Source organism: Hippopotamus amphibius, chromosome 1, assembly GCF_030028045.1.
Source record: "Hippopotamus amphibius kiboko isolate mHipAmp2 chromosome 1, mHipAmp2.hap2, whole genome shotgun sequence".
Taxonomy (NCBI): Eukaryota; Metazoa; Chordata; class Mammalia; order Artiodactyla; family Hippopotamidae; genus Hippopotamus; species Hippopotamus amphibius.
Window position 1 is genome coordinate 117,424,420 of NC_080186.1, and position 27,926 is coordinate 117,452,345.

General features: G+C 44.8%; 2 protein-coding genes and 1 non-coding gene across 3 annotated transcripts in view; 1 reads left to right on the forward strand and 2 right to left on the reverse strand.

Annotated features, from left to right (window-relative positions):
• Nucleotides 1–732: 732 nt before the first annotated feature.
• Nucleotides 733–21,841, reverse strand: SHE (Src homology 2 domain containing E). Its single transcript, XM_057725375.1, has 6 exons — nt 20,909–21,841; nt 18,391–18,517; nt 9,771–10,082; nt 7,056–7,212; nt 6,501–6,620; nt 733–5,066 (listed from the first exon to the last, which is right to left on the reverse strand). The coding sequence occupies exons 1-6, from the start codon at nt 21,512–21,514 to the stop codon at nt 4,880–4,882; spliced, it is 1,509 nt and encodes a 502-aa protein (XP_057581358.1). The 5' UTR covers nt 21,515–21,841; the 3' UTR covers nt 733–4,879.
• Nucleotides 13,652–13,724, reverse strand: TRNAE-CUC (transfer RNA glutamic acid (anticodon CUC)). Its single transcript has one exon. It is a non-coding gene; the product is annotated as a tRNA-Glu (tRNA).
• Nucleotides 21,842–27,657: 5,816 nt separating the features above from the next.
• TDRD10 (tudor domain containing 10) overlaps nt 27,658–27,926 on the forward strand; it is a 45,463-nt gene continuing 45,194 nt past the window's right edge. Inside the window, exon 1 of the mRNA XM_057725377.1 lies at nt 27,658–27,766. Coding sequence (XP_057581360.1) covers nt 27,765–27,766 — 2 coding nt within the window. The 5' untranslated portion in view covers nt 27,658–27,764. The remainder of the gene's footprint in view (nt 27,767–27,926) is intronic.

A 27,926-nucleotide genomic window follows, 5' to 3' on the forward strand; every position in this document is an offset into this window, starting at 1 on the left:
TGTTCAACCTGAATTCTGAAAACAATTACTCAATTGCTCTGGCGATGTGGGGGAGGTGAAGATTTCTCAATGCAAACTTCCTTTTCTGTGAACACAGATGGGAAAAAACAATAAGCACTTATACCACCTGGTGGCAATTTATATAAATGTTCAATGGAAATTAAGACTTTGATAGCAAAAGACTCAACACTATAGCCTTCTTCTAGAATCTCAAATGAATTTATTTGTGCGTTTCTAAAGAGTTGCTTCCAGTGGTGGTTCTCAGCCCAGGCTGGGTATCAAAATCACCTGGTAGAGGTTTAAAAAACTTAGATTCACAACAGATTACAGCATCACATCCCATGGATGGGCTGGGGGCATCTGTATGAATAACAAACCAAGGTAAAAACAAAAGCAAGGCCACAACTCTGACGCCTAGTCAGGGACAAGGACAAACATAACATCTGCCTACTCAGGAAGAAGACAGCCGAGGAAACGGAAGAGGAGAGCTTCAGTGTGTTACTGTTTAATTTGGGAAGGAAAACGTGTAACAGGAGGGCTCTAAAGGTGAACTGAGAAAAAAATAATTAAGGTGACGTCTGCTGGTTATGTTCAATTGTGGTTTGCTTACACATTTCATCAACAATGATTGCAAATGAAACTTTTGACCCTCTCTGCTATAGCAGGTGTTTTTTATGAAGGCAGGTGATTCTCAAAACTAATTGACTCAAGCAGAAACACTTGTTTTCTTGGAATAATGTTTATTTAAAGTTACATTTCATAGTAAACCAATCTTCAGGAGGGCATGCAGCTTCTATTGGCTACTGCAATACATCCAGAAATTTTCATAAAATCTTTCCGATATAATATAAATTACTAAACACTACAGATAGGCACCTGTATTACATACAATCTTCAAATATTCTCAAAAATTAAAACTATGTATTAGTTGATATTAAAATGTTAAGGCCCCCTGGCAGGATAACTGAATGGTTAAGAACGTGACAAAATGAGATGCTTTGTCTCCATGATCTGTTGCCAGCACATTCATTAACATTTCAGATTCTCCACGACATGATCCAGCCATAGTCCAGGGGCCTCGTGACGATGGTTGTATTAGGTTGCAAGTCACCCTTTCCGCAGGAAAGGGCAGATTTCAAGATGGCAACTGCTGTGTCATCATTTTCTTGCTAAGGACTGTATCAGAAATCCTTCAGAAAACCCTGCCCTAAATGCGCTTTGTTTTCCCACTGCAGTTTTCTTTCTCTCCATTAGATGGCAGTAACACACCATCGTTTTCTTTCTATAGTGTCAGAAATTAAGGAGGATAAATGAAGGTTCACTGCAGGCCAAGTTTCTCCAAGTGCAAGTTAATGGGGTACAAAAATTGGAGACAACAATAAAGAAGAGTGATTCTAGAGAGATCATAAGGCCAAAATAGTGCTGGTTATGGAAAAGAAGAGGCAAATGAATGAGACATCTGTGAGAAAGGTATCAAATAAATTCCGCTAAGTATTAAAAGGATGAGGAGAGAAGGGAAATGAAACATCCCCCCTAGACGGAAGGAAAAATGAGCCATTAACCTTTGACTAAAAAAGGACATTTTAATAGAAGAGAAAGGCTACTCTCATTTAAAAAGCAACTTGAAGCATGTCTCAAATGCTCGGTTGTTCTGAATTAAGATTTTTTCACTAACAGTGGCCATTAACAGACTAATGACAGTAAAATGACCCAATTAATAAATCAGGACTATTTTCCCACCATCTCAAAAACTTCTGGCTGTCTCTATGCATTTATCTGCCCACCTCCCCATCCCGTTGCAGAGGCCAATAAATGAGTAACAATTCGGCAAAGCATGGAGACTTTGAACAGATAAGACTAAAGGCTCTTTTTAAATATGACTCTTAAGGAAGTACTTTGGATAACGAAAAGGACCCTTCCGTCCCCAGGACAGAGCAGGCATATCAGCATTTATCTTTTCGTACATATATTAACATTTCTCCATTATTTTATTCCTACTTATTTATTTTTCCCCCATGGTATTTATTTATTTTTTAAATTAATTTTTATTGGAGTATGTTTGCTTATTGCTATTTATTTAAATACACCACCTCCAGTGGTTGAAATCCATCCTGACAGAAACAGCTATGGTAGCAAAGTAAATAGAAATGTTCCTTTACCCTCTGTTCTTATAGGTCTGAAATAAGCCAATGAAATAAACTCATCTTTTAACCTGGAGCAGAGCATTTTTTTTAAAAAGGAGGTGTGATAAAGGGGAAGGAACAGTTGTAGGAAGCTCTATGGGTGCTAAAATTCAAAGCGAATGAATGCAGATTTGCTAGAAGACATTATTCTCTCCAGAAAGAATCAGAAAATATTCTGGGAGACTGAATGAACTCAAAAGAACGAAGACCACAGGAAAATACCTGTATCGAGACAAAATGATAAAACGCACAAGCATTTAGAGCTCAGAGAGGAGACCTGTCACAGGGCTTCAGATCAGCTGGCCCTGGAGGCTTAACAAGGAAGCCATTCGGGAAACCCTGCTGAGCCTAATTGTTTTTAGAACATATGGTACTCTGTGCCACTACCCAGCTGTGAGTTCCCTGGCTTTTGTCAGCTTGTGTCACAACCTTAAGAAGAAAATAGTAGCTTACTCCCCCTTCTACTAATTTACTATATTTCTTCTTATTGCAACCTCCTGTACAATTGTGAAGAAACTGGACTATATATAAACTCCACATCACCACTTTTAATTATATAAAGAAAACAGCATGACTGTCACAGAAAAACAGTATAGAGAAAGCACAATACTGAGCCTATGATAGTTCAATAAATAACGTATCAGGTCTGCTTTCAAAATGTTATTTCATTATTACATTCATCACAGTGGCTGGGTATGGGCCAAAAATCATTTAGTGCACAAAGAAAAATTTTACAAAGCTTTCAGCATTTACTAAAATTAGGATAACTGCTGTATTTCCTTTGTAGAATAAGTTTAAGTAAAAAATAAGGTTTCATTTCTAGAATGTTGAACTGAAAATATGTTTAACAGAATGAATGATTTGTATATGGAAGATAATAAATATTTGTTGAATGGAACTGGAACTACGAATGCTAAAAATTAAAAAAAAAAACCTTGTACTAAAGATATAGTACATAAAACAATACATTAAAAAATTCTATCGGTACTTAAAAAACAGAACATTTTTGATTAATAAAATCTTTGAGATCCAGTGAGGAAAAGTTCCTTTCAAATTTTTAAAAACAAAGACCACACGACTCTTTGGCTACAATTTTAACCGAGTAAAGAAGTAAATATTAACTAATCTCTAAATCAAAATAGTAAAATGATAACTAATAACTAGAAGGATACGTTTTCCTAAAAATTAACCGAATCAACTTTTTTTGTGTATTTAACATTACTTACAAAAGTTAACTTTTCATTGATGACAGTCAGCACATTTGCATCTGGACCAGTTTCGAGAACCAAATTACAAACCCCAGAATACAGAAACATCTGCTCAGTTGTAATTATAGAGCCACTCACTGTAGCCTTCTCACAGTATGCCATTCCCACTTTTTTTTTTTTTCACAGTAAGTACATTGGCAATACAAGTTCATGATAAATCATAAAGATAATGATACTATGAAAATTATTTTAATATCTTTAAGCAATAGCCGTTAGAGAAAATGTCAGTCTTTTAAAATATCTTTATACAGTGCAAACCAGTCTGCTTTGTACGGCGTGAGAGAAACTTTGCAGGTTTTAGAGACCCAGTTCACACAATCATATCCTAGAGTGTGTATATATATATATATATATATTTTGCACGACTTGTGGGATCAATACACAACCAGGTATTGAACCCGGGCCCTGGGTGGTGAGAGTGTGGAGTCCTAACCACTGGACTGCCAGGGAATTCCCTATCTATATATAGTTTTTTTAAATTATTCTAAAATACAAAGCAAATCCAATTTTAGGGATAGAAATTAAAAAATGTTTCCAATAACTAAAATGAACAAAGATGAAACAAAAGATATCAGAAGTTCTGTATAATTATCCAATAAGAAAACAGTTGTTGAACTTTGTAAAATTTTCAGATTCGTTAAAAATCAGAAATGAAATCTTCATTGTGTATTTAATTCTGTAATTCAGAATTATGGTAATGCTGCCAATGCTTAATTATACTGGTGATTCTTAAATCAGGGGCATCACCCTTCTTATTTATGCTTACATTACTGATTTGCTGGAAAAGTCCACAGAAACTGAGAAAACACAAACTTTCTTAGAAGGCTGACTGACAAAACAATCCTTTTGCCAGACCCTAAAGCTGTGAATTTTTATGGACTCTGGAGCTGAACTAGGACCCTCGAGAGAGAAATATAACTGTTTCCAAAGTGCCCACTATTTACTTATTTTCCACTGTTCATGCTTTTCCCCAAGAAGGGGTCCTATATTACACGCTCTTTGGGTCCACATGATCATTTTTTGTTGTCTTATGTAAAAGCCAAGTGCATTTTTTGTTGGTTTGTTTGGATGCCCGGTATTCCAGGGAACAACTAGCACATTTTTGGAGAATCTTAATACTCCTGGACTCCTGACTTACCTTTCCTGAGCATCACGCCCCAAATAGAACACCCTACTCCAGAGAGTGGAGACAACTGGTAAATTACGGTTTCTCATTGCAGAACTATTTAGCAAGGAGAAAAGGGACAGGTCAGTAACCAAGTGTCACGGAATGGATTCAATGCCGAAGACTTTTTGACTCCTAAATGAAGCGTCCCGCTTCCTCCCAAATACTATGGTGCAGTCCAGCCTTGTCCCCTGAGATACTGGTTGGGTGCTGATGCCCTCCTAGGTGTGAGAGGCCCCGCTGGGGCTTTTGGTGGCTGAACCTTAGTGCAGCTTGCTATGCACAGGGTAGAGCAAGGTCATATGTTCTGCCCCCTTGAAAGGCAGCTTCTCATTGGAATAATAGTGTACCACTTCTGGGATGCTGTCAAAGACAGCGCTCGTCTGGTTCAGGGTGTACTTGTTGTCTTTGGTCTGAGCCACTATGATGTGCACACATCCTTGACTAGTCCTGGAACAAAACCAAAATCGAGGAGAAGACATGAATGAGTGAGCAGAGGGATCCCTCCCCACTGAAAACAATCCCAGCCAGATTCACAGGCGAGCAGGTTCCCATCAATTCCTGGAACTGTTATATACAGACAGAAATGCATTCAGCACTCCAGCGGAGCTCTCAGAGCTTCACAGCCCTCAGCTAAATATCTGTCATCCTTGGGTTGTTTACCCTTAATACACACAAGTCATCAGGCACTGGACCAAAAAGAAAAAAAAAAAAATGCCCAGTCCCTCCTGGCCCCCAAATTGACAAACGAGTGCTTAAGCCCAAGTATGAGACCACTAAGGAGAGGTTTAAACTCACCCTCTTTGTCACGGGTAAAAGGACATGTGTAAGGTTTCCTCCTTTCCTCCCCAAAGAACACATTAAGAATAATAATAATAATAAAACGGTTTCCTCCCCCACCCCTACCCCCCCAATCTGGAAGGACTGTTCCTGGTTGTGTATAATGACAGCTGGCACTGAAGGCTCAAAGATCTAATCCACGAGTACCAGTTTCAGGAACACAGCAAAGCTATTCCTGGTATTGTGTATCTGGTGGCCTATCCCGTTTTCTGAGCCATGCTGCTCCCCCCCCAACCTCTTGTCCCCTCCAGTCTGATTGTTTCAGCTGCAGGGGCTCAGCTTCCTCAGGAAGGAAATGCTGTTAGGGCCCTTGACAATGATTCTCCAATATAGCACCACTGAACCCACAGAGCAACGAGAATTTCCATGACACCAGCTCCACCAGGCCTACCGGGCAAAAATGAATGTTCTGTGTACAGTTGGGCAGGGGAGTCATTGCAAGGCAGTGTTTCCCTCTTCACCAGCAGAAACTGGTACCAAAATTGCAGTTGGCGTTTTGACAATCAAGGGATCTGATTTATTAAAGTCCCAAACACTAGGGAATAAAAGAACCACTGAACTATCCTGTAAGAAATTATTCTTTTTATCAGGAATTATTTCTCTGCTCAGAGGACCTACTTTAGATCATGTAATGTAAGGCAGAAATTTATCAATGTACAATGTTAATGAAATAGGACTCTCTTTATCAAAAGAGATACTGGGACACTTACCCACTACCAATTTTGCATTCTTTTTTTTTTTGGCCATGCCACGTGGCTTGTAGGAACTTAGTTCCACAATCAGAGATTGAACCTGGGGCCACTGCAGTGAAAGTGCCAAGTCCTAACCACTGGACTGCCAGGGAATTCCCTCAATTCTGCATGCTGATCAGAGCATGTCATATTCCATGGTCCAAGCAAATGCATCTTAATTTCTGCCAATACATACCCCTGTGAACCACCTTCAAAGTATATCTTTTTTGCCCGGTCATCTACCTGTGATAGGAAAGTCTGCACCCCACTCCTGCACCCAGACAGGGAGAGCCCAGGAGGCTTTGATACTCACTTTAGTGCAATGGAGTACCTACTGGTCCCTGACTCGCTGTTTCGAACCAGGTACCCAGCTTCTTTGCAGGGCTGCAGTCGACTCTCAGCCTCAGCGCGGGTGATGGCACCATGATACCAGCTGAAAAATGGGGCGGGGGACAGACAGGGCCTCATTCCATAAAGCATTATTTGACATGCACTTCCGGTGAAAGTGCAACAGCCTGGACTAGATCCTGCTTCCCATTCAAAACAGACGAAATGGGATTGGGGTACTCCTGAATCACAAAACCTATCAATCACCCAAGTGGGAGTTAACAAGGCTAGTGTCATTTACAGAGTTTTCACTCTATACAGGGGGATGGAATTGGAGATCAGGTTCTTGGGATGCAGTGCATTTCCCCCTCTGCACAAATGCACTGGACTTCCTTGAAAATGGGTTTTCACTGATAAGCCCCACCCAGACAAGTATTCAGCACCAAAAAGAATCATGTAAAATGGGCCAGTGTGTCCCCACCGAGGCTCCCAACGAGCTCCCAGCCATCGTGTGTTATATGTGTCTGTGGAGGAGACTCACGGCTGCTTCTCCAGCGGCAGGGCAGGGTCCACTCTTTCCCCCTCACTGTGGTCAGAGAGGGCTGGCTTCAAGATCTTCTGGGTCCAGCTCTTCTGTCGGTGGTGTTGCCTCACTGTCTCCTCCTTGATGGAAGGTCGCTCAGAGCCTTCAAACTGAACTGGAAGGAAGGTTCCATCAGAGGCCACTGAGGTGACCCCAGTAAACTTCAAAGAAAAGACCTTGTCTGCCTCCTCTTAGGAAAGCAGTGTTCCCCCTCTTTAACTGGAGCTAAAATACACTGCAGAAGGCCCTGGGAGAGCAGAGCTCCTGCTCTTTGATATCTGATCATACTGCTAGTATCCACATGCGGCCACTTTTCCTGCAAGATATTCATTAACGTAGAACCATGTTAGAATATGGGAGGAAACCACTCTAGCATATTTCAGCAGGTATTTTTTTTTCCTAAAGATTTTTTTTGATGTGGACCATTTTTAAAGTCTTTATTGAATTTGTTACAATATTGCTTCTGTTTTATGTTTTGGCTTTTTGACTGTGAGGCATGTGAGAGCTTAGCTCCCTGACCAGGGATCCAATCTGCACCCCCTGCATTGGAAGGTGAAGTCTTAACCACTGGATCGCCAGGAAAGTCCCTTCAGCATGTACTTAAAAAAAAACTCTTCGTTTTGGTATATTTAGAATAAAAGACTAAACAGAGTTATAGGTAATCACTCCCTGCAAGAGTGTATATCATCCTATGAAACCAAATGAAGTTTTCAGTATGAAATAATAAAGAGAAAAATCAACTCAGAAATAGAAAGAAACTACTAATAGTGCCTCAAAGATGCTATGACATGGAGGACATGAGGTTGGGGGGGCGGGGGGCGAAGGGGAAGCTGGGACGAAGTGAGAGAGTAGCATAGACGTATATACACTACCAACTGTGGGACAGCCAGCCAGTGGGAAGTTGCTGTATAACAAGGGGAGATCAACTCAATGATGGATGATGTCTTAGAGGGCCGGGATGGGGAGGGTGGGGGGGAGTCGTGGGAGGGAGGGAATATGGGGATGTGTGTATAAATGCAGCTGATTGACTTTGGTGTACCTCAAAAACTGGTACAAGAGTGCAAAGCAATTATATGCCAATAAAGAGCTTAAAAAAAAAAAGATGCTATGACAGGGACTTCCTGGTGGTGCAGTGGTTAAGAATCCTCCTGCCAATGCAGGGGATATGAGTTCAATCTCTGGTCTGGGAAGATCCCACATGCCCAGGAGCAACTAAGCCCGTGTGCCACAACTACTGAAGCCCATGCTCCTAGAGCCTGTTCTCTGCCATAAGAGAGGCCACTGCAATGAGAAGCTCGCACACCACAACGAAGAATAGCCCTCATTCTCTGCAACTAGAGAAAGCCCGCGCACAGCAACGAAGACCCAATGCAGCCAAAAATAAATAAATAATTAAAAAAAAAAAAAGCTATGACATCTAGGTTGGATAGAAGATAAAGAGATAAAATGAGCAACATCTAGCACAGTAGCAGGTGCCCAGTAGAGATTTGTGGAAAACAATTCTAAAATAAAACAAAAACTGACTTCGGGGTGGGGGAGGGAAGGATTGGGAGTTTGGGATGAGCAGATGCAAACTATTATATATAAGATGGATAAGCAACAAGGTCCTACTGTAGAGCACAGGGAACTATGTTCAATATCCTGTGATAAACCACAATGGAAAAGAATATGAAAAAGAATAAATGTATAACTGAATCACTCTGCTGTACAGTAGAAATTAACACCTTGTAAATCAACTATATTTCAATAAAATTATATAAAAAAATTAAAGCACAAAAAAAGAAAACCTGACTCGATGTTTGCTATCAAACAAATTACCTTCTCTGTTTACCCTCTACATTGACTATACTTTTTGTTTGGCTGCACAGCTTGCAGGATCTTGCTTCCCTGACCAGGGATTGAACCCGTGGTCCCTGCAGTGGCAGCACAGCGTCCTAACAACTGGACCGCCAGGGAATTCCTTACATTGATTATACTTTTAATCAAAAACATAGTTTTACTGTTAGAGGGACCAGAGATCCCTAACTTTTAAAGTCAAAGGCAAAAGAAATTAGGTGGCCAGTTAAGTAGAAAAACTATGTACTGGGAGAAGCAGGAGGGAGAATTACCTTTAATATCTATTGACAATCTACTTATCAACCTCCTCTTAAGTTATTAAAAAAAATTCACACTTGAAGAATTGATTCCTTTAGGAGGATTTTCGACAGGAAAAAAAAAAAGCTAGCTTCCTCCAGCTTACCAACCACCTCTCCTGTAATCCATTTGCTCCACTACTGGCATCTTATAAACACGGATTTTAACAGGTCCGAGGAATAGCACCAAGTAAAAGAGAAAAAGCTGCTCTCAATTTGATAGCTGTGGTGGTGATTAGATAAGGTTTTTCAATAGTGATTTAAGGCATTTCCCAAACAGTCGCATACTGCCAAGATAAAGGAAAGTAAAGATGCCCAGAAGGATACAGGATACATGCAACATTAAAGGCTCCTTTTCAGTCCTGGTCTTCCAACCATAGCCAAACTCTCGTTTCCCCGTATCATTAGATTTCTTGGGAAGAGAGACTTGCAGTCGAGGAACATAAAGAAAAGCGCCTTGGCTGCAGTGCCCGGGCGGGCGGGGTTTTCCATCAGGGAAGCAGAGGGCAGGCGGGAGCGGGGGCGCGGACCCAGCCCTCACCCGACAGCGCCCGCACGATCTGCTCCTTCTTCCACTCCCAGGGCTGCTCGTACTCGGCCGCCGGCCTCTCGTCGTCCTGGGGCAGGCGGCCGTGGCCGTCCTGGGGCAGCCGCGCCTTCCGCTCCGGCCCCGCTTCGGCCGCCGGCTCGTAGGGCGTGTCGTACAGCTGCGGCGGCTTTCCCAGCAGCTCCTTGGAGCTGCGTCTCTTGGCCAGCGCCTCGGGCTTCGTGCCGTTCTCCCCCGGCTCACAGGGGCTGTCGAGCAGCTGCAGAGCCTTCACCAGGGGGTCCTTGGAACCCCGTCGTCTGATTTCTGAAAAACACACACCGTTCACAATACTCTTGAAGCAAAGATACTATGGAAGCCGGGTGATGAACCCAGCTACCGCTTAACCCGATGGTCTGTCTGGTTGAAGGTGGCCGAGAACGCCTGGGTTATTCCTTACTGGACTGATGACTGCCCAGCTGGGGCAAAGGGCCCTACAACTTCTTCCCCATCAGTCGCCTGAGCCAGATAATGGGATCAAGTTCAACAATTAGAGCATCACAACCAAAGAGGCCTGCCTCTGGGGCCACGTGCAGTTTGAGAGACGTGGCCTCAGGGCCACCTGCCCCACAGCTCCTGGTCCCCCTGTCTCGTCTTGTGTATGGTTCACCTTCAAAGTATTTACGTCTTGTTAGGAAGCTGAGATCAAAGTATTTTAATAAAAATTGAGTGTTTACTACATTCAAGCACTGGGCCACATACACTGAGGGAAGGTATTTACGTGCATTAGACAGAGATCCTGACTTCTAAGTGGTTTCGACATAGTGACACATTCACAAGTAATACTTAACAGGGTAACAACGACAGAATAAATAATAGTAAAAGAGGAGTTGGGGGAAAAACAACAAAAATAATATCTCAAGAGCGAACAGTTAGCAATAGTGTACTATTGCATCACGCATTTTTCTAAGTGCATTGTAATTTTCACAACCACCCTCTGAGGTGGGTACCATTAGTTCCCCATACTACAGAAGAGAAAACTGAAGCACAGAGAGTTTAAGGAAATTGCCCAAACCTGCAAGTGCAAAGCCTGGATTCAAAAGCGGGAAGTTGGGCTCTAGAAGCCATACTCTTAGCCACCTAACTTGGAATGACTCCAAGTTGAAGAGAAATGGAGGATGCATTGACTTTGATAGAGAAGGTCATTTCCAGTGGAGGAAGCTGCATGAGTGAAGATATGGAGGTGGGAACCAGAAAGGGCTTGCTCCCATCACGGGGAATCGAGAGAGAAGTTCAAAGGACAGAAGGCCAGGAGAGGAGAGAGGTAGTGGGAGAAGAAGCTGGAAAAGTAGGCAGGACAAGCACGAAAGGGCAGGAGTTTTAAAAGCCAGAATTAAAAAGTTCATATTGTGGAGAACCATTACTAGTTTTTTTTTTTTTCATTACTAGTTTTTAAACAGGAAATAATAATTACACTTGTGATTTGCTGGAAGAGAACTCCAACACAGTGTACAGGATAGAATAAAGATAGGGTCTGAATGGAGGCACAGAAATGGATGCAAAAAACCTGATGCAAATCAACCAACCACCAGCTAACCAGCCAGCCAGCCACAGTGGGAAGGAAGCAGCAACGTCTGGGGACTGACCAGCCTAGGGCCCAGAGGCCTTGGCAGGTAGAATCGGAGATGACTAGAGTCTGGACAACCAGACCTTGTGATACAGGCTAACAGAAGCGTCACGCTGCGGTTCCTCTAAATGCCCACGAGGAAGCCTTCAATCTGTCCACCCTGTCACAGTGAAGGAGGACCTTTCTAAACGCAAACATCTCATCTCATCACTTAACACCCCATAAGCTCTCAAATGTCTACGTACAAAGTGCAAACTGCTCAGCAGGGCATGGGACACCTTCTGTGGTCACATTGCTGCCACCCTCTCCATTTCCTTCTCGCAACACTACCCTATCCCTGTCCCCCGGGAAATCCAATCCTTTGTTCCAACCAAACAGAACTTCTGAAGTTCCCTGCACACTGCACTGTCTCAGGCCCACCGGTGGCCTGGTGATCTTCCAATCCTTTGGAGTCTAGCCTAGCATCTCCTCCTCTTTCCTGCCTACCTTCTCCTCTGATGCCCCACATCCCCCAGGTGCCGCCGCTTTGCCAACCCACTCTCACCTTGCACTTCTCTCAGTGTATGGATTTGTTGATGTGGTTGTATTTCCAATCTGGTGGAGACTGCCAGGGCAGGGACCCCCATGTCTTGTTTGACTTTGTAGGAAACAGTTGTGCTAAATAATGGTTGGATGGATGGATGGGAGGAGAGAGGGAGGGGAAGGAGGTCTAAAACTTCTGGCAGGTGACAGTGTGCATCTGGAGCTCAGCAGAGAGATGAAGGTCAGAGGTACATGCCAAGGAGTTACTCACAAATGGATCACTGTTGGTATTGTGAGAATGAAAAATTCTCTCCACCAGAGAAAGGAGGCCGACTGAAAAGGAAAGAGGATTAAAGGCAAAATGTGGGACTTCTTCCGTGAAGGGTGGATGGAAGAAGAGGTGCCATCAAAGAAGACTGAGAAGGAATGGTCAGGTGAGGAGGAAGAGGATCAGGAGACTTACAATGCTGTAGAAACAAAGGAAAGTGAGACTTTCTACAGGGAACTGAAAATCGGCACGGTGACCCCCGACAGAGAAGAATCACAGACTCCATAAGACTTCTGTAACAAGGAAAGGGCAGCAAATGAAACATTCTAGGGGAAAATTATTAAAATCAGGACACAATTCAAAGGGGCAAAATTTATTTGCAGGGTGAGGCCCTCATTCTGTTGGATAGGGCCGCTAATTGGGGCTGGCTCCAATCCTATAAAAGTGCAGTTCTAGTGCATTAGAATCACCTGAGGGAGGTTTAACAAATACTCATGCCTGGGTCCCATCACCCCAGGTCCTGATTTGATTGAGCTGGGGTAGAGCCTGGGATTCAGAGGTGTGAAAGCTCCCCCAGGTGATTCTAATAAGAAGTGAAGCTTGAGAAGCACTCCCATACCGCCTGGGTCTCCCTAGTTCCCATCTCGGTTCCTCCTGCTCTCCAGGGCTAATCTTGCCACTGCTAGCCCCCGCCCAAAGAGAAGGGTTCTCCTAGTACTGAAAACCTCCACATCCCAATGTGAGAGCTAGAAGGACCATTCTCCAGCCCCAGGCCAGGAAGGTGCCTGGGGTTGTCTGAGGTCTCCTGCATCTCTGGTCCAAGCCTCCTGACTTTCAATCAACAGCCTTTTTTTCTTCATTGCTCATTCTACATGGAGTTATGGAAAATAAGAAACAAAAACCTCACTCTGCGCTTGGTTCAATGACGATAAGGCTGGAATTTTTGAAAAAGAACTCTTCTACAGAGCTAGGAAAGAGAAAACACAAAGGAATTCAAAGGACAAATTTAGAATTTTAAAGTTTCTGATCAAAACCTAAGTTTACCCTCAGTTTAGACTGGCACAGGCTGGGGAAACCTTCCCAAGGTCCTTGCCTCCATTCTGTCCCGGTTGAACAAAACGGGGAAAAAAGCTGATTCCAACCTTGAGATAGAAGGAGTCCTGCTCACAGGAAATTTCAATGAGTTTCTGTTAAAACGATGTACAGTGATTAGAATCTTGAGTTCTTATTACGCATGTATTTGGGTTTTTACTTTGGAGATGAGGCCCTTGTAGTCCTTCTATTTTATTTTTTTTGGCTGCACGTGGCACATATGAGATCTTAGTTCCCCAACCAGGGATCGAACCCGTGCCCCCTGCAGTGGAAGTGCAGATTCTTAGCCACTGGACTGCCAGGGAAGTCCCAAATATATAATTTCTTTTCCTTTTTTTTTTTTTTTTTTTTTATTTTGGCCACACCACATAGCTTGTGGGATTTTAGTTCCCTGACCAGGGATCGAACCTGGGCCCTCCACAGTGAGAGCGTGGAGCCCTAACCACTGGACCGCCAGGGAATTCAGTATTCCTTCTATTTTAGATAGTGCACACTCAGAGCTCTGGGAAAAACACTGGAAAGCATACAGTTGAGAATGTTCCTTCCCAGGATGATCCTGGGATGGGGCAAAATCTGCAGAGTATGATAATCTTTTTAAACAATGTTTAATTAGGGGGGAAAGAGGGCTTGAGCACAGGGCCTATCTGCCCCTTCAAGGGGAGTAACCTTCCAGTCCATTGCAGCACCTGGCTGCCCCCAACCTGAGGCGCCATAGAAACAGAAACAATTGCGGGGCTGCAAGCCGACCCTTCCTGCAGGGAGAATAGCCCCTGACGTGCAGAGCTGGCTCCGAGAGGAAACGAGCCTGAGAAGGAGGAAATGGCGAGAGGAAGCTACGCCCTGGCTCTGCCGATAGAGGCCATTTACCATGGCAGACAACAGAATGCAGCCAACAGGCTGCAGATAAACACCCATTTCACCACGGGCTGAACCGAGGCCTGACCTGCAGCAGTTCATATCTGCAACTGGTTGCCGAGATACATAACATGGGCTGAAAATTTTCCCCTCTCGATTCCCAACTCTAGCTGTACATAATTATGCCATTTATATTTAAAAACATCAGAAGACTAAGACTTTCTTTTGCTAAGTTGATTCTAGTTAGCAATTAATATTCCCCTATACTTGTTCAGAATTCTCTTTGAAAATGGAATTCTCTCTACAGAGTGTCTAAATAATTGTGATATGTTCCACGAATGCATCTATTAGGTGGGTTACACCTGCATCTCAGTGGAGCTTCATCATAACGCAGCAAGATGTGTCAGCCCATTTTCACAGGTGAATAAACTGAGGCTGTGTAGTTGTCAGCGGGAGAGCCATTCACTACTGGCTCCAGAGCCCATGCTTTCTCTATCATATCTTACTTTATGCCTTAAAGATTTCATGCAGAATGTTAGTTACTATTTCTGTAATGTACCTTTTCCCTTAATCCACTTCATGCATTCAAAACATCAAACTTGGAGCCTCATAAGGCTATATGTTTCTCTTCGAATCAGGAATAGGGATCTTTTATCGATGCGTAAGCTTTTGATGTAAAATTAATATTTTCCTATCGAATAAATCTAAATATCTGAACAAAAGCAGATATAATTCAGAAGTCCTGAAACTTAAGCATAACAAGCAAAATATAGACAAAGTAAATAAATCAAAAAGTCTTCTATTTATATTTTTTCCACAATGGATAACTGTTTACATGGAGACTGAAAAAATGAGGTTCTCCTTCAGATTTGACTCTTTACACCAACCAATAAAACCATTTGGAGGCAAAAATAAAAAAAACAAACTGTGACTGGAGCTCGGTAACTACAACAAAAGGCTGCGGATGACCTGGTATCCCCACTCTCCAGCTGCATGATTTGGACAAGTGATTGCATCTTTCTGAACCCTGGTTTCTTCATCTGTGAAACGGAGGCTTCTAACACCCACTACACAGGGCGGTTGGATTTAGTGAGGTCATCTGCCAACTTGGCACATAGTAGATGCTCAACTTGTGTGGTATCAGCTGCAGAAGGAATTCTCATGCTGAATGAGGGTTCCTCTTAGGGAACTTCTAAAGACCCTCCCAATGCTACTGTTTTAATTTGGTGGCGAAAACTCATCATACTAAATTAAGTAGAATATTTCTGCTACTTATTTAGCTAAAACATTCCTACAAATTTAGCAGAACAACAACAGGTTTAAACTAATATTGCTTTGTATTGACTGTCATATCTTTTTATGAACAATCCTTTGGATAAATCTAAGTGAGAATTTATTCATAAATTTATAAATCTTTAGCTTTTAAAAGTTAAAAGCAAAGTTTTGGGCAAGGGGGGAATCCAGACGGTCTGGATCTCACAGTTACTTGGCCATAGGAAAGTAATAAATGCCTTTTAATTTCTGTTCCTTACTCTGTCCCCTGAGGTGGACAGTGATTCTTATTCTCTTCATGGCTAAGTGCTAAGTGACATATTTTCTGCTCTGTTAGGTCTGTTTGCCCCTTGGGTTGTGAGGTCCATAAGGACATGGGACCTGCACATCTCACTCCCTGGATGCCCAGAGCCCAGCAAAGGGCCTGGTACATGATAAAGAAATGCTGAGGAAATATTTGATGGTTGTTACAAAATACCACCATGAACAGTGTTCTGTACACCCAAGATATGGTTGACATCAGGCATGTGACTCCCACCTCACAGGAATTAAAAAGGCAGTCCTGGGAATTCCCTGGCAGTCCAGTGGTTAGGACTCTACTGCCGAGGGCCTGGGTTCAATCCCTAGTCAGGGAACTAAGATCCCACAAGCTGTGTGGTGCCCCCCCCCCCCCCCCCCCGCCAAATGGCTGTAAACAAAAATCCCTAACATTTCTCAAGAAATATGAGATATTTCTGAACTTGAACTTGACAACCAAGCCCACAGGGAGCAACTGAACAAAAAAAGTAAAAAGTTTAAAAACAAAAAAATCCACCCAGTAGCAAATCTTTTATTCCCAGCTTCCGATAAACCCACTTCCTGTTATTCTGTCCAGCTGTGTAACCTGTGCGTAGAATCAGAAGTATATTCTCTACATTAATTGAGAAGGTGCTTTGTAATATATATTTTAAATGTAGAACCTTTTAAAATTCACCAATATGATATTTTTTAAAAGAGCAAAGGAAAAAAGGCTAGTAATTCTTAAAATTTGGTGATTTAAATTTTTAATAAATTTGAATTTATTCTCCAATTGAATAATTAATTTTGTATTCCTAAATACATTTATTCACATAAATTGTTTAAAACAGACCCTGCAACTTAATAAATGCTCAAATATTAAATACTAGATACTACTATTATTACATTTATTTCATATTATACACTGAGTTTTTTTAATTTTAAAATTTTATTTATTTATTTTTTGGGGAAAAGCAACAAGTTATATACAAACTTTTGACTTTTAAATACAACTTTCCTTGTGAGTCTGAGTGGAAAGATGGCTTGCTTATGTGCAAAGGTTAAAGTGCTCTTGCATATATCATTTCACCTGTGCCCTGAGGCAGCTTGGTGAAGAAAGCAGACCACCCAGTCTGGAGTGGGAAGATCTGGGGTCTAATTTCTGCTCTGTCTCTTAAAGAGTCTTACCAACACAGGAGAGTCAAAATCTCTTTGATCTTATTTTCTACCCTGTAACAAGGGGGTAGTATTAGCGTCCCCTAGTTTCAGGATTTTGTGGTGATTATATGGGGGGGGGGAAGACATTCACTTTTAAAAAGCAAAACACTTTCCCTATGATCAGTGTGGTTCCACAAAACAAAACAAAAAAACCTCAGATAATATAGATAAACTACTTACTCCAATTAAAGAGAGGAATAAAAACCAAAGGACAAAGAAAGGTGGATCAAAACAAAACATTAATTTTTTTTAAGAAAATCTTTTCCCTCAGTTTTATGTAAAAGAAAATCTTTCCCCCATTCCTTTCAAGCCTCCGATATTTTTTAAAATTCTGACTAAGTTCATTTTCACTTCCTTTCATTCACAGATTTCATTAGAGGTCACAGTCCAGTGACCTTCAGGGTCACAGCCTGGCCAGGGTACACCCTCCCCAAATGTGATGCCTTATCTCTGCAAGCAGAGGGCAGGAAGCAGAGCAGCGCTTTCCTGCTGCAGCTCGGTCTCACTCTGAAGCCTGTCTCGACCCTTCCAGGGTGCTGCGCTGACCCTCCCGCTCAACTCTTCTGAGACTATGCTTATGCAGCCTGAGCTTGACAGCTTTTCAGTCTGTTTTTAAACAGAAGAGGCCAAGTCTTTAATGTGTGACCAGTTACTCCTTTCCCAGGCACGAAACCCACGACATTCAAACAAGGGTCCCTTGAGTCAGCACTTAGAAACTGCATTTTCGTGACAGATTAAAGACTGTTTTAAGGAAAAGTAGGTGAATAAATAACTTACTCTAAAATTTCACATCTAAAGAATCAGTCTACATTTTTAAGTACTATTTATACTTAAGAGAATTACGAATAAAAGGGAAAAATTTGACACCACAAAACGACAGAGTGATTGTTCAGCGCACAAGTTGGAATTATTCTGACTTGAAAAGTGACAAGAGTAGTCGACTTTGGTTCTAGGAGGTTTGCCTTGAGTGGCTTGGCTCATGCCAGTGATTAGTAATCATTCCTTAGCAATTAAATTTTTTGCTACAATGTTGTAGAGCTTGTTGAGAAATCCATCTTCTACTATAATACAGAGGATCACCTCATGTCTGCATCTGTTAACAACTTAAAACCCTTTACATATATGTTAGTCCCTTGGTACAGCTTTATGACTCCCATTCTGGATGTCAAAGTTTTGAAAGTGGCCAAGAAGTGTATTTAAATAATCTTAAAACTGAAGATCACGTTCTGAGCAGATCGACAAATTCACAAGTGACATTTTGCATAGAATTAGAAAAACTGTAAAGACCCCCACAAATTCTAAAGCCGAAGGACACAAAACCGTAAAGGAGATTAACTAGATATGTTGACTTCAGTTTGGGGTCTAATTTCTGTTTCTTCCGCTCAGCAGGATCTGGTAAAGTCCCTTTGCCCCTCTTCCCCAAAGACACACTGGTGATTATTTTTTACTACGTTCCAAGTGAGTCTGAGATTTCGGTCTGTATAAAGCAGCTCCTGGTTACAAACCTGTTATCATCTGCTGTGCATCATAGGGTTCCATGTAACCATCATTCTCCCCCACTCTCTCTGCATCCCTTTGACCTTTCGTCCGTTTAGCATCATAAGGGTCAGCATAGTCTTCTAAAATAATGACCTGGAAAAGAACCAGACGGGGGAGTTGCTAAGGACTACCATATACCAGAGTGACAATGGTATCAAAAAGGCACTAAGACGCTGCAGACTCAAAAAGACGTCAAAATTTCCAACCAGTTCTGAAGAGCTTTTGCACTTGATTATGTTATTATCCACCCAGCTGGACAAACACCTGGTTTATTTTGGTAGCAACGATCCATCTAAACTCTCCTGCTTATTCCCAAGGCTCGTTTTACCTCCTTCTCTCTCCCCAAGCAATACGGCATTTGCTGGTGAAAGTGGGGCAGGGATGGATGGCAGTGGGTGGAGGATGTCTATGGCTTTAGAGCATAAAAAAATGAACTGGTCTACTACCTTTTCCATGATTTTGGTTTTTTTAATGCCAACTAGTTGAGCAATATAGCCATGGTAAGTCGGTCCATCACCCAATGATACTGAACGTCCACCAGCACTGGTTAGGCACCAAGAGGGAATAAAATAAGACCAAGACCTGCTTTTTGTCCTCAAGGAATCTGTAACAGCTCTGAAGAGACAGGCTTCATAATAAGAAGCCTAAGAAATACGTTAGAGCTAAAAAGTATTGTGGGAGTTCTAGGTTCAGTAATTTCTAGGCAGACTGACTCTCACAGGCTACGATCAGATAAAGTTTTGATCCGTATTTGTGACAGAAAGCATCCATCCTTTCAAAAATAGGAAGGTGCCCAGGATGGTGGTGTGAGTGTAATAGTTCTGTTCTGCAGCAGCTGGGTGACAATGTGGGAGCTTAGCGAGCCTGAGCTTGACAGGTGCTTCTCAGGGAGAAAAAGTTTCACGGGAATTTTATGGGGAAAAAAAGATACATTCATTTTTAAAAAGCACAGGACTTCCCCTATTACTAATGTGGCCCCACAAACAAACAGCTAGGGTAGTATACATAAACTACTTATTCCAGTTAAAGAGAAGGCAGAGAACTCCTTAAAAATAAAAGAACTCTCCAAAGAGTTCATGGCGAAGTACCACTGGAGCTGGCAGAAAAAGCCAGATAAGCAGGGAGAAGTGAGGAGGAGGGGAGAGCCTGGATGACAGTCCTCTTCCTGGGAGGAGATGGCCTAAGAAACTTCAGACGTCCAGAAGCAATGACCATGAAAGTAACTGGGCAATCACTGCAGAGGGCTGTGATTACCACTCACTCCCTTCTTCGTGTCTGGACACGTGTTCTACACCCCCAAGGTACAGCGAGGAGCACGAAGCATGACCCTCAGGGCTTGGCTGCAAGGTGCTTACGATCTAGTTAAACACACGGAGAGACCACTGACTAATGTCTGGGAGAGCTGGCCATCTTTCCACAGCTCTCCCGGCAGTGTCTGGCATCGGGGTGGGCGTGCTGTGAATACCTGTGGACAGACTAAGTGGAGGAATAAATAGAAGTGCCAAGGCAGACACACATGGCACGTGCTACCGCTCCTGACTCCATCCAGGTGGGCCACATGTTTAAACCTGGGCAAGAGAAAATTAAAGTTCTCCTGTCAGGGAAGTGATCACCTGGGCTGGAGTCTGAAAGCTGGGTGTGAGCGCTTCTCTCTCTCCTTTTCATACAGAAGAGTGGATTTAAAAACAAACACACAAAACCCCAACTCAGTTCTGTGAGAATGAAGTGGGTCTCTTCACATGTTCACACTCCTTTTCTTAACTGTCTCACATTGGACAGCACCCAGAAAACCTCTGGTGTGTGAGAAGCAGGAAACACCTTCCCTCCTGATCTGTAATTTCCTTCAGGGCACTTCCTTGTCCTACACTGTATCCTCCCCAGTCCTTAGAGCCCAGGGCCCCTTATCCTATGTGGCTGCTGCACAGCAAATTTTTATGGGAAGAATGAAAGGGCTGTAATCTTGGGGTGCTAGTGAAGCACTGAGAGGCCCTTTCCTGGGCAGAAGTGCAAAGAATGACAGAGCTTCCCAACTAGCAGAGAAGGCGGGCAGTTGAAATCAGTCCTTGAACAGTTTAGAGGTTACCATTCGTTATGCTCAATAAGGATAAAAGTTATACACAAGTCTACCTCTGCCAATTAGCCTGGATTTCTAAATTAAAATAAACCACATCTACACGGGGGTCAAATTTAACAAAGCACCCTATCGTCTCATTCACCTATTCTTCTAAACTGATGACAAAATTAAATGGAAAGTACACTTCTGCCAAGTTCCCCTAGAATGAGAAGTTTTCAAGATTGAAAAAGGAAATACCTAACGATTTTAAATGGTCGCTTAGGAGTCATCAAATGTTAGAGGGAGTAACTACATCCTCACTTTCTCTGAGCTATGAAAACGCTAGAGTGTATCAGCGGGTTCACCATGCTCCCTCCCCACCGATCTGCTTCAGCAGCGGAGAGGTGGTCCAAGCGAGGTTGTATTCTTACCGTGTCCTGCTGCTTAATAATCTTGCCCTTGTCCAGTTCGGGGCCCAGGGAGGAAGGGGAAGAGGACGCGGAGGAAGAGCTGCTGCTGCTACTGCTGCCGCTACTGCTGCCGCTGGGGTAGCTGCTCTTCCCGTTCTTCTCCTGAGCGTCCACCTTGATGAGCCTGTTGATGTAGGTGCTGCAGCCGGAGCTCTTGGCCGCGCCCCGGTGGGGCTCCTCCTCGGTGGCGCGGGAGTTCTTGCGGCCCTTTCCCGCCGCGGCCTGAATCAGACCCTGCAGGCTGTCCCGGGACAGCCGGCTGTCCTTAGGGGGGCCGACCCCAGCCCGGCCGCTCCCCAGCTCGGCCGCCGAGTTCTTGCGGCCCTTGCCCGGGGCGGGCCCCGCGCCGCCCGCCTCCGAGTTCTTGCGCAGTTTGCCGCCTCCCCCGCCGCCGGGCCTGGCCCGCTCCGACACGGTCTTCAGGTTCAGGGGGAACTCCTTGAACCACTTGGCCGCCATGGGGGGGGCCCGGCCGGCGCGGCTTAGGAGCGTCGTGGCCGCGGAGCAGGCGAGCGAGGAGGCCCAGCTGAGACACGGAGAGGCGCCAGGGGCCGGGGGCCACTGCATTCCCCGGCGCTGGGGCGCTGGAGGCCGCGGCGAGGCCCCGCGACGGCTGCTCCGCTCGTCCCCGGCCGGCCGTCGCCCACGCCCCGCAGGGTGGGGCCCCTACGGCCCGGGGCGGGGGGCTCGGGGCGCCGAGCGGGCGGGCGCGGGCCGCTGCTCCGGACGCGGCCGGCGGCAGGCACGACGCACCGGGGCCCCGCCCGAGCGCGTCTTCAGCGCCTGCACAGCCGGGGGCTCCGTGGCTCTCCGGAGGCGGCGGGCGCCGGGGGCTTCCCCTGCTTTTTTCCTCCCGAAATGGGAGAGGCCGGGCCCACGGAAGCCCCGGCACAGCCCTGCCCACACTCCCGGGGACGAAGCGGACGCGGCGGGAGCGTCCCCGGCGCCGCGACGGACGGTGGGCCGCCCGCCGGCCGCCCGCCCCCTCCGCGCGCCCCTCCCCTCGGCGGCTGGCGCCTCCCCGCCCACCACCTCCCGCCCAGATCCGGGGGCGCCGGGGTCAGTGCCTTGGCAGAGGCGGGTCCGGGGTGCACGATCGGGGGAAGGTGGCAGCAACGCTACGTGCTGACCGGTGGCGCCCGTGTGGTTGGGGCTCCCCACCTTCTGCACAAGCAGCTCCCCATCTGCACGGAGCCGGCCTCGACCGGGCACAGCCTTCAAACGCAGCCCCAGTGCGCCACGTGCACCTCTCCGACCCAGGATGGGAGCTCCAGTCCTAAAAGAGCCAGGCGCGCGCCACGGTCGCTCGCTCCACTCTCTATGCAAGCATATTTTGGGGTGTGTGTGTGTGGCGGGGGGCAGGGTGTCAACTAAAAGCGGGCGCAGAGCCCGCGGGCGCTAGCTCCCGAGCCTGTGCAGTTGCGGTCCCGGGAAGCACCGCCCGCGCAGCGCCGCGAGAGCACAGGTCTTCCAGCCCGGCCGAGGCGGCAGCCGCTCGGGGATTGGCTGCGGAGGAGCGGCGCGCCCCGCGCCCCGCAGGCGTCGGAGGAGGTGGAGCGCGCAGGGAGAAGGCGCGAAGGCTCGGCGTGCGGGCTGCAGGCGGGACGTCGCTGGTGGTGCAGAGGTGCGGCTCGTGGGTTCCAGGCCCCGGGCTGCCGGGAGGGCGGTGGCTGGGACCCGGGCGTCGGGAGGCGTTTGTGGAAACTGTACCCTTCATTTCCACTCCAGGGTGGCGGGGTGCATGTTACCGCTGGCAACTTGTCGCTTCCTCTAAACCAGGGGCGTCTGCAGAACTAATTTTTAGTAGGGTTGGTGGGTGGGAGTGGACAGCAGAGATTGAATCCGTGCCGGTGGGGAGCATTTTGTGCAGAATTTTTAACTTAACGTTCAAAGACGCCTCTGCCATCTTCCTCTGTTTCGAAGCAATTTAAAAACCTAAACGTGCTGTTGACGCTAACGCAATACGTTCTAAATCCAATACAAGCCATGGGGACCGAATGATCCTGACCACTCATTGGCTTCATTTATGTGAGCGTTGGTTTGTGGGGTGGAATGGCAAAAGAAGTGCTTGCTTACACCAGGCATTCTTGAAAATGTGCCTTGCCTTAAACAAACAACAAAAACAAAAACAAAACTTTATTGAAATATAATTTGCACACCATAAAATTCACCTGTTTTAGGTGTGCAGTTAAAAGGTATTTAGTATATTTACAGTGGAGCCGTCACCACAATCTAATTTTAGAACATTTCCATGTTTAGAACATTTGGGGCGCCAAAAGGAAACCTTGTTAGCAATCACTGCTCATTCCCCGCCCCGGTACCCTCCCTCCCCGCTCCGCCCCAGCCCTAGGCGGCCACTAATCTACTTTCTGTCTCTACAGATTTGTCTGGTCTGGGCTTTTCATGTAAGTGGAATCATACAATATGTGGCCCTTTGAGTCTGGTGTCTTTTCTGTAGCATCGTTTTTGAGATTCATCCACGTTGTGGCGTTTATCAATATTTCAGTCCTTTTATACTGCCAGATAATATTCCATTCTTTGGATATATATTTTATTTATCCAGTCATCTGTCAGTTGATGGTCTTTTGAGTTGTTTCTTTTTTGGCTATATGAACAAAGCTGCTGTGAATATTGGTAAACAAGTTTTTGTGTGGACATCAGTTTTTATTTTTATTTATGTACTTATTTTGGGTGTGTTGGGTCTTTGTTGCTGCACACGGGCTTTCTCTAGTTGTGAACGGGGGGCTACTCTTTGTTTTCCTGCGGGGGCTTCTTGTTGCAGAGCACAGGCTCTAGGTGCACAGGTTTCACTAGTTGCAGCATGTGGGCTCAGTAGTTGTGGCTTGTGGGCTCTAGAGTGCAGACTCCGTAGTTGTGGCGCACGAGCTTAGTTGCTCCGCTGCGTGTGGGATCTTCCTGGACCAGGGCTTCAACCTGTGTCCCCTGCTTTGGCAGGCAGATTCTTAACCACTGCGCCACCAGGGAAGTCTGTGTGTGGACATCAGTTTTAATTTATCTTGAGTAAATACCCAGGAGTGGAATTGCCGGGTCATATGGAATTCTGTTTAACTTTTTGAGAAACCACCAAACTATGTGCCAAACTACACCACTTTACATTCCCACCAACAATATGAGGGTTCCCATTTCTCCACATCTCAACACTTACTATCTTTTAAATTATAGTCCTCCTAGTGGGTATGATGTATCATTGTGTCTTTGATTTGCATTTCCTTAGTGGCTAAATATGTTGAATGTCTTTTCATGTGCTTGTTGGACATTTGTTTACCTTTGGAGAAATGTCTATCAGGTGACCCACTTTTCAGTTGGCTTATTTGCATCCTGATGATGATGATGGTTTTGGCTGTGCCTGGCTGCATGCTGGTTGGTTCCCTGACCAGGCATTGAACCCAGGCCTCCGCAGTGAAAGCACGGGATTCTAACCATTGGACTACCAGAGAACTCTCTATTTGCCTTATTATTGAGTTGTAAGAGTTCTTTATATATACTTTGTCTTTTTAAAAACACAAATGAGACACTTTTCCAGACCAAGCAATAGAGTGGAAACTCATGACTTTTGAGTCATGTGGTCTGAATTCAAAAACCAGGCTTCTCTATTTATGAGCATAAAGTAAGTGGTCTTAGACTACCAGGTTATGGTCTCTGAGCCTCCGGGACTTGATGTGTACAGTGGGGTAATAATGGCAAGTTCTGAGAGTTTCCATGAGAGTTAAATGAGACAATGTGCATTCGCTGTTTAGTTAGCATACCACCTGGCAGGCCCTTAAAGGCGTCTTTGAAAGATTTATGCGGGGCCCTTGTTTGGGAGGTGTTGGTGCCCGCCCTGTTCCAGAAGCCCATAGACTTTTCCAGGGATTACCAGGAAATCGGGAGTAACACACATAGCCTGATTCTGCCCATAAACCTCTTTATTTTTATTCATCAATACATGAGCCTTTTAATTATCTTAACCACTGTTAGTTCTATTTAAATTTAGTTGCGGCTAAAGCGGTTTCCTCCTACAGCTGGGAACAATTTAGAGGAAAGAGTTACTACTTTCTTTTAAAATTTAACATTTTAATTTTTGTTTCTCCCAAAGTAAAGAAAAAAAAACCTCTTTAAAATGAATTTGACAGCCTTCTTACCTGCAGGAAAAGAACCAGGGCTTTGCAGTCACAGACCTGAATTACCTCAGTGTCTTTAATAACCTAAATCAAATCATTTGAAGCCCTTCTGCTTTGACCTTCCCATCTGTAAAATGGGACAGTAATATTCTGAAGCATCACAGGAATGTGCCAGTGAAATATATAAATAAGCACAATGGTTGCCATTTATTGAGCTCTTAATTCGTGGCAAGTGCTTTATCTCACTTCACCCTCATGATCTATGGGCTTGACATTTATTTATTATTGAAGTATAGTTGATTTACAGTGTTGTGTTAATTATTGCTGTACAGCAAAGTGATTCAGGTATATATATATATTCTTTTTTTAAAATTTTTTCCATTATGGTTTATCATAGGATATTGAATATAGTTCCCTGTGCTATACAAGACCTTGCTGTTTATTCATTCTATATATAAAGCTTACATCTGCTAACTCCAACCTCCCACTCTATCCCTCCCTCAACCCCCTCCCCTTCAGCAACCACCAGTCTGTTCTCCATGTCCCTGATTCTGTTTCTGTTTCACAGATAGGTTAATTTGTGTCATATTTTAGATTCCATATGTAAGTGATATCATATGGTTTTTGTCTCTGTCTGACTTCACTTAGTATGATGATCTCTAGTTGTATCCATGTTGCTGCAAATGGCGTTATTTCGTTATTTTGTTCTTTTTATGGCTGAGTAGTATTCCATTGCATATATGTGCCACATCTTTATCCGTTCATCTGTCGATGGACATTTAGGTTGTTTCCACGCATTGTGAATAGTGCTGCTGTGAACATAGGGGTGCATGTATCTTTTTGAATTATAGTTTCCTCTGGATATATGACCAGGAGTGGGATTGCTGAATCATATGGTAGTTCTATTTTTAGTTTTTTGAGAAACCTCCATACTGTTTTCCACAGTGGCTCCACCAGCTTACATTCCCACCAGTGTAGGAGGGTTGCCTTTTCTCCACACCCTCTCCAGCATTTGTTATTTGTAGACTTTTTAATGATGGCCATTCTGACCCGTGTGAGGTGGTACCTTATTGAAGTTTTGATCTGCATTTCTCTAATAGCGATGTTGAATATCTTTTCATGTGCTGGCATAGGTGTTTTGATTCCCACTTGACAGGTAAAACATGCCCAAAGCCTCTGGGCTGCAGTGAAAGCTGCATCTGTCTAACTCCAAAGGCCCCTTTCTATCCACAGGAGGCCCCTGTGCAGAGGGAGCTGTGATTTTAAAGTTGCTCCTGGTACCTGTATTTTCTGTTTGTTGCCACAACAAATTCCCACTTGTTTAGTGGCCTAAACAACACAGCCTACAATTCTGTAGGTCAGAAGCCTGACACACGTCTCACTGGGCTAAAATCAAGGTGTCAACAGGGCGGCGTTCCTTCTGGAGGCCTCAGAGGAGAATCCATTTTCTTACCTTTTCCAGCTTCTAGAGGCTGCCAGTGTTTTCTGGTTCATCGCTCCCTTCCTCTGTCTTCAGAGCCGGTTCTCTTATTCCATTGCTTTAATCTTGCTTCTCCTGTCACATCTCTTTATCTGACTCTCTTCTCTGCCTCCCTCTTCCACTTTTAAGGATTCCTGTGATTGCGTTAGGGCCATATGGATAATCTCTCTATTTTAAGCTCAGCTGATCAGCAACCTTAATTCCATCTGCAGCCTTAATTCCCCCTTGCCATGTCACCAAACATATTCATAGGTGTGATACTGTGGTTTCTAATAAGAAATACGTATTTGGTCTTCATCTGGTTTCTGGCACAGAGCTCCTAAAATCCTTGGAATTTCCTAAGTGAGGAGCAAAGTAAAGGTACCTTTTGTCATGTTAATGAGGTGACCTTTGGTAAGCATCCAGTTACCTAAGGATGGGGGCTGGGTGATTAGAGGGTCAGAATTTACAGTCCCCGGGGACGCACCCCACACCCCTCCCCGCCAACCTGAGGAAGAGAAAAAGGGTTACTCAGTCATGCCTCTGCAATGAGCCCTCCATAAAAACCCAAAAGTGTGGATTCCGAGGGCTTCTGGGTTGGGGAACACAATAGAGATTTGGGGAGAGTGGTGCCCCTGGTGAGCATGGAAGCTCGGTGCCCTTTCCCCATACCTTGCCCTAGGCACCTCTTGCACCCGGCTGTTCCTGAAGTATATCCTTTTTAAATACATGGCAATCTAGTCAGGAAAATGCTTCTCTGAGATGTGAGCCATCTAGCAAACTGATGGGACCCAAGCAGGCGGTCATGCGAACCTCCAGTCTATAGCTGGTCAGTCAGGAGCACGGATGATATCCTGGGCCTGCAGGCGACTGGTGTTTGAAGAGGGGGGCAGTCCTGTGGGAAAGACTCTTAACCTGTGGAATCTGATGCTGTCTCCTGGGTAGACAGTGTCAGAATTGAGTTGCATTGTGGGACATTCAGCTGGTGTCTGGAGCAGTGCTTGGTGGTGTGGAAAAACTGCTCCCCCTACGTTGGAATTGGTGACCAGACCCTTAATAGGTTCCGAGGAGGCTCTGGACCACTTTGCCGGGGCGGAGGGGTGGGGGGTGGCGGGGGGGCTGCGTTATTCTTCCAGCCACAGGACCTATTCCGTAATGTGATGGTGAATGTTCCTGGCTTTCCTCTAATTGTGGCTGGTTGGCTTTGCAGGAGATCCCGTTGGAAAGAAGCTGCAGCATGTAAGTTGCTTCCTTTTGCTGATAAACAAGCCTCCTTCAGCCCCGCAGCCTTCTCCCTCCTGCCTCACCATCCCCAGAGCTTAGGAGTCAACTCTAGCGTTTCTTGCCTGTTGATTCTGACTGTAAATGTGCTTTAACGATTAGTGATTTAAAAGGTCCA